At 39.8% G+C, this 10,656-nt stretch overlaps 1 protein-coding gene across 1 annotated transcript; it reads right to left on the reverse strand.

Annotated features, from left to right (window-relative positions):
* Nucleotides 1-340: 340 nt before the first annotated feature.
* il7r (interleukin 7 receptor) lies at nucleotides 341-10,363 on the reverse strand. Its single transcript, XM_060936094.1, has 8 exons — nucleotides 10,183-10,363; nucleotides 9,402-9,513; nucleotides 9,170-9,318; nucleotides 8,928-9,067; nucleotides 8,682-8,829; nucleotides 4,116-4,218; nucleotides 3,958-4,030; nucleotides 341-3,867 (listed from the first exon to the last, which is right to left on the reverse strand). Exons 1-8 carry the CDS (start codon nucleotides 10,247-10,249, stop codon nucleotides 3,505-3,507), a joined length of 1,155 nt encoding a protein of 384 aa, XP_060792077.1. The 5' UTR covers nucleotides 10,250-10,363; the 3' UTR covers nucleotides 341-3,504.
* Between the last annotated feature and the right edge of the window lie 293 nt (nucleotides 10,364-10,656).

Raw genomic sequence — 10,656 nt, forward strand, 5'->3', positions numbered from 1 at the left:
ATACTTTTACTCTCACTGGTTCCTGATCTTTTTCAGACACCTTTTATAATAATCATCCTTTAAAAAAATACACACACACAATATGAGACAGCTCACAATTCACAATACTGTCACGTGCTGGACCAGGCTCGTTTCAGGCTTCAGTTACTTTTTTTTGTGTAGCTTTGCCTCTCCTCTTTTTCTTAAAAGGCAACTCACAAAGCATGTGCAGTTTCGATTGAGAGGACGTGCTCAGTTGTGGGAAAGGAGATTAATTCAATTCACTTGACAATCAGCAGAGCGACCTAAAATTACAATTTTCCCCTTTAAATCATCTTAAGAATTAGAAACCAGTCTTGGATTTTGGGATGTCTTTTTAATACGTGGTTCTTTTGTGCAAAATCATTAACAAAGCCAGTAGTATAAATGATTATTGCAATGTACTATACAGTGTAAATGCTTTGTGGTAATAAAACCATTTCCTGAAAGAGATTGTGAGAGATGCAGCTCAGTTAAAGTGATGTTAGCTGTAATGAAACAGTGAGTATATATTTAACTCATTACCAACGTGCTCTTTACAACAGGCAGGAGACAGTGGGCCTCATTTATCAAGCTGGGTATGAAAAGACTGGTTCATAATTTATTTTCATGGGGAATTCATACAATATTTATGAAAATCCAGTTTGGTTGAGGATATTACATAGTGCGAAGATATGAAGTTTGTCTTCAAGTGGTGAACGTATTCATGAGTGAGCGAAGCGAACGAGTGATATTTTTTCAACATGACAAGATAAACTCCATATCTTCGCGCCACCATGTAATGTTCTTTATATTAGATGGACACATCCACAAAAAAAGAAAAATGCAAGTTAATGAAAAGAATTTTCATTTTGAACCTGTTCACCATGTTGAAAATGCACATCTAGTCAGCAGGAAAACACTGGAAGTGACGTCATCAGAGTGAAATATCAGGAAATGTGTCACTCAGATCCACGATGTATTTCGTACGAAAAATGTGAGTTTTTCAACACAAAAAGATAAACTTCATATCTTCAAGCCAATGTGTGATTTTCTTATTATATAAACACATTCACAAAGTACCCAAATCTGTCAAAACAATTGATCGATTTCCTCACGAGTGACATATAGAGATTTATTTCACGGTTTTGGTTCTCACTGTCTAGGTCGTATGTTTTAAAAAAAAAAAAATTACATGAATTACACTTTCAAGGTCAAATTGCTTATTTATTTCAATTAGTCAGACAAATGTCGTGAAACTCAGTCGTTTCATATTAATAACCTAAAAGATAATCAAAAACTATCCATAAATAATGATAAATAAGACTAGCCATTCATGTAAAATAAAAAAAAAATAATAATAATGGCACCCTATAAAAGGAGGAAACGTGTCTATGGTAGATGACACATTGCAATAGCTTAGCACGCACTGCACATAAGAAATGGTCTCTCAGTGATTGGTCATCATTTTCAGTCTTGCCTTTTGTGGCCATCAGTAAAGGTGAACGTGTGTGGTAAATTACAGGTGATTGGTATTTGTCAAAATATCCATATGTTCCCGAAAGAAAATCAGGATTACTGATGGAAATTTTTCTTGCGTTTTGGCTTATTACAACATTTACACACAAAGCTTTACTGAAAGATTGATAAATGAGGCCCATTTTAAGGAGAACATTTCAACTGTAATACAATTTATATATAAATCACAAGAAAACATAGCACTTAATATTTGTAAAAAATAAAAAATTCATAATAATGCTATTTTGCTATTGCTTACCATTGCTATCAGTGCAGCTATGTGAGAGTACATTCCCCTCTGATTTACTGAACTAATCATCCACGAGTACAAAAGAGAAGAAATGGTATATACTGACTGGCATCAACAGTAATTATTGTCATAGTGACTGAGGCTAGCAGCTGTATTACTTTATGTCATCAGCGGTGATGATTAATCAAGTGCTCACATCTGTGAAGAGCTGAACTCCAAAAAATGCTAACAGCAATTTTGTAACATATTGCGATCGTGATTATTAAACTGATTTCAGCTTTTGAACAGAGAGTTGCTGTTGTTCTTTTGGAAAAGCCTGTCGTCCCCCCAAGTCTATAAACCATTCAACGTCAAAACCCAAACAGTAGCCGAGTTGACGCATTACAATGTAGTTTCATGGGCATAAGGTGTCACAAAGTTGACACACTTGTTATATACGTACACTGAAGAGAATTACATCCAAAATGCAGTCTGGAGCATAATATGTGATTAGACAGAATTTAGCTGAGGTTGAAACTCGATTCTGTGCTCTTTTACTTCCTAAATTCAGAAGCTTTCTTTCTGTGAAGCCTACATACATGTTGAGTCAATCCCTTGCCTCGTTTGAGCTACTAGAGTGGTGGAACAGCCTTTAAGATGGCGTCTGGGTTTCCCCCAAGGGGAAACGGTAAAGACAAGTCAATGAGGGTACATTAAAACATTACTGATACACTCCCTTATTCTCTGCATTAACAGCCTTCCCTGTGTATCACATTTCATGTTTCTACTTTTTATGATACATTTAAAAAAAAATAATCACTATAGATAATCAATAATACTTACTAGGAAATTTTGGGTAAGCTACATTCAAACTAGCCTAAGCATTGCAAGCTATGTGGCAAAACGTAGCATAACCAAATTGAATCTACTTTATTAAAAGCTACATTATTGATGTTAGCATGTCAGCTAATTAAAAAAAAAAAAGCTGCATGTAAACAGTTTGGTAAGGAACTTCGAGTCATTTGTTGTCAACTGTCAGACAAGGCATAGCAACATTACTTAAGGGATTAATATGTTTTTGTAAATCAGGAAAATGAAATATAGCCATTATCAGAGCTAATTAATTACGAGTTACTTGATTCAGAATAGATAATAGCTTCTCTAGGAGCGCTATTGTTTCACTATGTTTATTGGTTGCTAGGCTAAGTGGTAATTAACCTTTGCATGGGCTCAACTTGAAAATCTGGTGGTTTTACATATGATCAGTTTCTCTTACAAGAAAGTCAGCGCAGACTTGTCATTGCCACGCAATCCACCCACATATATTTCAGTGGTGCCTTAATTTGTTGACTCATATTAGTAGTTACAAAGGCTTGCTGAGTCTCATGTACGGCGAAGAAAATCATACCGCAACACTGTTAAGCATTTGGAGTTCAAGTTTTTTGAAACATTCAGAGGAAATTAGCAGCGACCGATACTGGATTGTTTGAACCTGTTGCATAGTTGCCCACACACCGTAACCATGTTTCCATTTTATGTCGGATGTCAGCTATAACATAGGCCTATGTAGGTGCTTATTAGACCTGCATATCATGCATAATAACCATAACTTTACTTTGATTGGCCATTTGTTGATTGTTTGACATCTGGCTTGTGGTAGATAATTACTGACCGTCTACCATGAGAACAAGAGCAGCCTGATGAAATGAGCAGCTAATGATGAGGGATTTACCCATGATGAATTCGAATTTGTCCTCATCTTACTGGGTTTTATAGAGGCTCGACATGGTGACATACGTCTCATCCTTAGAATGTGTTTGTAGAGCCACTACACTTTGGCAACCAGGGTCATCGTTTACATCCTCAGCAGATGCACATCCATCCAGCAACTTAATTTTCATTTGGGATATCTCCGAATTAAGACTTTGGTCATCATCATCCTGCTTCTCACACATTGAAGTGGAACGAGAACATTTCAAAGCCATAACCTTATCATCGCCGGGTTCTGTGATGTCACCCTGATCATCATCAAACTCAGGGGTGAACTGCTTCTCCTCAGCGTAAATCACAGGATAAATGTTGGGGTCCTTGAAGATTTCCGGACTGAAACTCATAGGTAAGTGCTGTAACATTTTTATTTTTTTTTTAGGATTTCCAGCTTGAGTTAATTTGTGTATACACACCTATTGTTGATAAAACTCAACTTGACTTACCTCCTTTTGTCTCTGGATTTGAGCGAGAGTGGCCTTTGGTTCTGGAACGTCTGGGAAAAGGCAGGCATATATCCTAGGAGAGGCAAAATGCATACAAACTCAAGCCAACAATACACTATGAACATTATTTGCAATCTTTGAGTTGAAAATGCACTCACTCTTTCTTCCATCGTAGGATCAGAAACCCAATGGCAACCAACACAATGGGAGCAATGCAGAGGAGGATGTACAGAACCGGAGGAAATTCTGAAGGACGGTTATCTTCATTATTCATGAGGGGAAGATGAGAGGTGATATTAATCAATCGATCAAATCAAACAGCAACAACAACAACACACTTCAGTGCAAAAGTTTACATCCCCATGGTTTTTGAAAATGTACTCATCTCATTATCTCTAGCCGCTTTATCCTGTTCTACAGGGTCGCAGGCAAGCTGGAGCCTATCCCAGCTGACTACGGGTGAAAGGCGGGGTACACCCTGGACAAGTCGCCAGGTCATCACAGGGCTGACACAGAGACAGACAACCATTCACACTCACATTCACACCTACGGTCAATTTAGAGTCACCAGTTAACCTAACCTGCATGTCTTTGGACTGTGGGGGAAACCGGAGCACCCGGAGGAAACCCACGCGGACACGGGGAGAACATGCAAACTCCGCACAGAAAGGCCCTCGCCGGCCACGGGGCTCGAACCCGGACCTTCTTGCTGTGAGGCGACAGCGCTAACCGCTTCACCACCGTGCCGCTGAAAATGTACTATATCTCTATAATATAACTCTAGAATTAGTCGTCCATTCATCTTTAATAATTTCTTTAGCACTGTGCATGAGACAGGAATATACCCCGGACAGGATGCACATCCATCACAGGGCACCATGTGAACACATTCCCACACCCTTTCAGACCTACAAAAACAGTACGTTTTGGGTAGTTGGGAGGAAACCCCCCTTGAACAAGGATGACTCATATCCTTGTGGACATGTGAAAGTCCACAGAACCAGTAACCCAAGCTCAAGATTGAACCAGGGACCCTGGAGCCATCTACAAACTTCCAAATTATAAAAATGAAATATGGGCCCTGCAGCAAGACCACAATCTAAAACTTAAACAGATAAAATTTGGAGATGATGTGTCATAACTCTCTGAACCTGCTGACCTGATTTAAAGAAGGCAGCGTGTGACATTTGCAGAGTTCAGAAAAATGAGCAGGTGAGTAGGCTAAGAGGAGCCAGATATTACACCAGAGGTGCACTGAAGCTGATTAAAGGATATGAAAAGATGTTGGAGACAGTGATCATATTACATTCATAATGTGAGATGCGAACTTTTTTTGTATTAAAAGATACATGTGGGGCGGCACGGTGGTGTAGTGGTTAGCGCTGTCGCCTCACAGCAAGAAGGTCCTGGGTTCGAGCCCCGGGGCCGGTAAGGGCCCTTCTGTGCGGAGTTTGCATGTTCTCCCCGTGTCTGCGTGGGTTTCCTCCGGGTGCTCCGGTTTCCCCCACAGTCCAAAGACATGCAGGTTAGGTTAACTGGTGACTCTAAATTGACCGTAGGTGTGAATGTGAGTGTGAATGGTTGTCTGTGTCTATGTGTCAGCCCTGTGATGACCTGGCGACTTGTCCAGGGTGTACCCCGCCTTTCGCCCGTAGTCAGCTGGGATAGGCTCCAGCTTGCCTGCGACCCTGTAGAACAGGATAAAGCGGCTAGAGATAATGATGAGACGAGATGCATGTTACTTGATAATGAATAAGCATCTCAGAAACCTAACATACAGCGTCTGTAAATTAAATGTATTATCCATTTGGTTCTATGGGTATGCACTGACTTTTCATTTTTATTTTATAATTCTCTTTTGAATAGCTCATTTTATGTTCAGAATTACAAGTGCTTCACTGTAATACATCCGTGATAAATTAGTACAAACATTAAGTGCTTGTGTGATTTGAAACACTGTGTGAGTGTTGCGAGACCAAATGAGGAGGAAAAAAAACAAACATCCTAACAGAAAGGTCTTTCAATCCTCCTAAGGATTAACAGGAAGCTTGCTGAAGTGGTTAGACTGTGCTGTAATGTTTCAAGAGATAAGGAAGATATAAATGAGTCAGTAAAAGCTTTCATTGTAAGTCATTTGAATAAGCCAGGGACTTTTCTTCTTCCTGGCTTCCTGGTAAATGCACACGCTGCTTCAGTCTGAGCCAGCAGAAATGTATTTAAAAGTGACAACATGCTGCACTTATCTAATCAAGAGGTTATGAAAACATGCACTAGTTTCACAGAGTCATGTAGCATGTGCACGTTTAGTTTTTATACCACAATGCTGCCGAATTCTTGATTCTGATTGGTCAAAGGTTGTTCATTTTCAATAACAGCAGCAAATCATAGGTAGGAGGTTGCCAAGCTGGTCCTTGAGCAAGGCCCTTAACACACACTGCTCCAGGGACTCTGTATAATGGCTGACTCTGCATTCTGACCCCAAATTCCTAACAAGCTGGGATTTGTCAAGATATGAAAAGAATTTCACTGTGCTGTAATGTAAATCCCCAAATCAGAAAAAAAAAACTTGCCCAGAGAAGTCGGTGGTGCTTCTGTACACAGTTAACATCAGGCTTCCTTTTTGCACAGTCAAGTTTTAACTACCATTTGTGGATGTAACTCCATATTGTAGTGCTTGACAAAGGTTTGCCAAAGTAATCCCGAGCCCATGTGGTTATATCAGCTATAGATGAATGACCGTCCTTGATGCAGTGCCGTCTGAAGGAACGGAGATCGCAGGTGTTCAGCTTAGGCTTGTGCCCTTGCCCTTTACTCACTGAAATTCCTCCAGATTTCTTGAACAACTTAAATGATATTTTACATCATAGAGGGTGAAATATCCAAATCCCTTTTTATCTTTCTTTGACGAACATCATTTTTAAACATTTCAATAATTTTCTCATGCATTTGTTGACAAACTGGAGATTCTTGGCCCATCTTCGCTCCTCAAAGACTAGGTCTTTCCTGGATACTGATTTTGTACCAAAGCATAATTACAATGACCTGTTGACATCAGCTCTTTCAAATCACATCATTATTTAATTGTTTTACCTCATTGCTAGCCCTAAATGTCCCCTGTCCCAACTTTTTTGGAACATGTTGCAGGCCTCAAAGGAATGGATGTATATCCATCCATCCATCCATTACCTGTAACCGCTTATCCTGTGCAGGGTCACAGGCGAGCTGGAGCCTATCCCAGCTGACTATGAGTGGGAGGCCGGGTACACCCTGGACAAGTTGCCATGTCATCGCAGGGCCGACACATAGAGACAAACAACCATTCACATTCACACCTATGGTCAATTTAGAGCCACCAATTAGCCTAACCTGCATGTCTTTGGACCGTAGGGGAAACTGGAGCACCCGGAGGAAACCCACACAGACACAGGGAGAACACGCAAACTCCACACAGAAAGGCCCTCGCCGGCTGCTGGGCTTGAACCCAGAACCTTCTTGCTGTGAGGTGACGGTGCTAACCACGACACCACTGTGCTGCTGAATGGATGTATATTAACAAATGAAATGAAGTTGACCAGACAAAACATGAAATATACTGGGTTCATCCTGTCTTCAATGAAATACAAGTCAAAGTACATTTCAAAAGCACTGCTTTCTTTTTTTTATTTGCCTTTTCCATACCGTCCCAATGTTTTCTGGTTGGGGGTTGTATATGGGGCAGCACGATGGTGCAGTGGTTAGTACGGTCACCTCACAGCAAGAAGGCCCTGGGTTGGAACCTTGCAGCCAACTGGGGCCTCTCTGTGTGGACTTTGCATGTTCTCATGCCTGCGTAGGTTTCCTGCCACGGTCCAAAGACATGCAGATGAGGTCAACTGGCTACTCTCAATTGCCCATAGTTGTGAATGGTTGTTCATTGCTGTGTTAGCCCTGCATTAGATTGCCCAGGGTGTACCCCGCTTCTCACCCGCAGAGAGCTGGGATTGGCTCCAGCTTCCCCAACGACTCTGACAGATAATGGATGGATGGATGTAATGTGTGTGTGTGTATTATATTTATTATTATTCTTGGTTGCACATTCTAATAAATTCATTTCTATATTAATGTCTTACACAGGTGCTTATATGGAGGAAGCGCCACATAAACAGCAAGTTTCAGTGAGCAGCTTTTATTCCTTTTACACTGGAAAAAAAATCTTCAGGACAGAGCAGTTTGTGGTTTCAAACAAACTGACAAACTGTATTTTATTGTATTATTAACTGAAAGAGAGAGAGATAGACAGGCTGGTGATGGAACAACTGTTTATAGTTTCTATAATGGAAGTGATAACAGGAAATAACTTGCTTTGTGGACATTCCACAACATTAAATAAAACTATAACTGGATTTAAAAAAAAAAAAAAAAATCAGGTGATGTTTCATTCTTTAATAAAGAAATGTAATCTTTGGAAAATTGTTGTGGTATAGGGAGAATAAAGCACTATAAAGGACACCCTGTTATAGGAAAATAATGAGCTTTGTTGTGGTAAGAGCAACTCCATTTCTTCACCTTATCGTTGATTCTTTTCGTATAACAGAATTCGCCCAAGTGTTTTATTCCTTGCCTTAATGATAAGATGCCTCTTTCACGAGGTTACTGATCTGGGACTGAAATAATAAGCCACAGAGAATTAGGCTTGAACTTTTACCTGCAACTGATTGCAATAGTGTGCGTGTATTAACCCTTACCCTTCACGCTGAAGCTCGTCACCGCGCTCCACTCTGTCCAGTTCCCACCAAAATAAGACACGGGTCTGGCTCTGACCCGTACTTTGTATATCTCGCTGTCTCTCAGCTGGTCTCCCCCTATAGTAATTTGTTTGTATGTCACCTTCATCTGTCACAAAGAGTACGTTATCGTAAAATTTTGATTACTACTTGCATTTGCTGTATGGAGTTATGGACCTGAGGTAAAGATCACAAATATAAGGTCACCTTTTTAACTTTGGAAGGGTCTCCCCAGAATTCCACTTCAAACTCAGGGTCTGTGACATAGTCATGCATGTAGTTTATGTATATAACTGCTTCATCAAGCTTATACGCTGCATTTTCAATCACGGGAGTTGGGATTTTAACTGCAAAGCACAAACAAGACAACTGTGTAAAGAAATCACATCAGTGAAATCACAGAATCAGTGACTCAAACATTGGCGAATAAAGCGGTTGACACAACATACCCATTTTCACCAGCTCGACCGTTTGTATTTGGTGTCGCCCTCCTTTTAAGTAAATGGTCAGTTTATGCTTTGATACAGGACTCAGATTCCAAAAAGAGAATTTGTTACTTTCCATAGTTGCATTGGAACAAGCAGAATCTTGAACTTGACTAAAGACAGAACAACAGGATGTAGTCAAATCGATTTAAGATTGACACTTTACAAGATAAAATGAACAGAAACAGCACCATACCAAAGTGTTGCAACTTTCTCGCAAATGTCAACGTCATACTCATTCAAGACGCAGAAGAGATCGCTTTCTTTTAAGGTCATCAACGACCAGCAGTCAATGTCAATGGACTCTCCTGTATCAGGACATGTGGATTAAACAGATAAGGGAATACAGATTGCGCAAGTTTTCTATACCATCATGTAGTTTCATGTCTATTTACTATTCAGTCCTTAAAGAAAATACAACAACAATAATGATAATACCGAATCTGATTAAAACCTTTCGAGTAAATTCAGATTAAATATAAAAACATAAAAGGACCAGTTGCCTTATAAAGGCAAAGTACAACATGAAAAATCCTTGAGAAAATGTAAGCATGAACAGTTAGCTACTAATACAGCAGCTGCTTATAAAGCAATAGAGAAATGTTAAACATGTCCTGTAATAGGAAAACAATTCAAATCACATGGGTCTGCGATGACGATGTTTTAGGATATTTCATTCACTAAACAAGATGACATGGCAAAAACATGAACCTATGTACATGGTAATGTCTTGTCTTGTCTTTCACGTGATCCATCTACGAACCAGTAAAATCCTTAAAAGAAACCTATAACTAAGGTCATCACAACAAAAGTGCTCATGTTTGTTCATTTGTTCATCCATGCTGCGTTGTGATGCCTCACAGAACGTGTAAAGGATAAACTCCATGCTCTACTTTCTCCTGAGTCCAAAGAATAATACACTTTATAATAACCTAATAATCTGTTCACAGTGTTTAACTGGGAAAAGAAACTCTTACCATCATCTCCACTTTGCGAATGAGCCACAAACGGACACAGTGTCAGGAGCATCCAGAAAAGAGCCATTTGTTAGTCTGTAATATTCCCCGAGATTAAAGATTAGAAAAGAAGCAGCGCAACATTGCTGTGTTACAGATGAAAGTAAGACAGCCTACGCTGTTGCTGTTTGTTCACTCTCAGTATTTATACCACAGAGCAGAGGAAGAGGGATGAGAAACAGAGTGAGTGAGTGAGAGAGAGAGAGAGATTGTAGATAATCTTTTTTTTCTATTGCTGTTTCAAACATGTGCATAAAACAGAAGTGTGTTTATTCAACAATTCTCTACAAATCCTGCACAAGTGAAACTATGGATAGTGAGGAAAGTTGAGATCATCACTGGAGTCTCTCTTCCCTCCATCATGGACATTTACACCACACGCTGCAGCTGGAAAGCTACTAGCATTGTGGATGACCCCACGCACCCCTCACACAA

The sequence above is a fragment of the Neoarius graeffei genome, chromosome 12 (genome assembly GCF_027579695.1).
Source record: "Neoarius graeffei isolate fNeoGra1 chromosome 12, fNeoGra1.pri, whole genome shotgun sequence".
NCBI lineage: Eukaryota > Metazoa > Chordata > Actinopteri > Siluriformes > Ariidae > Neoarius > Neoarius graeffei.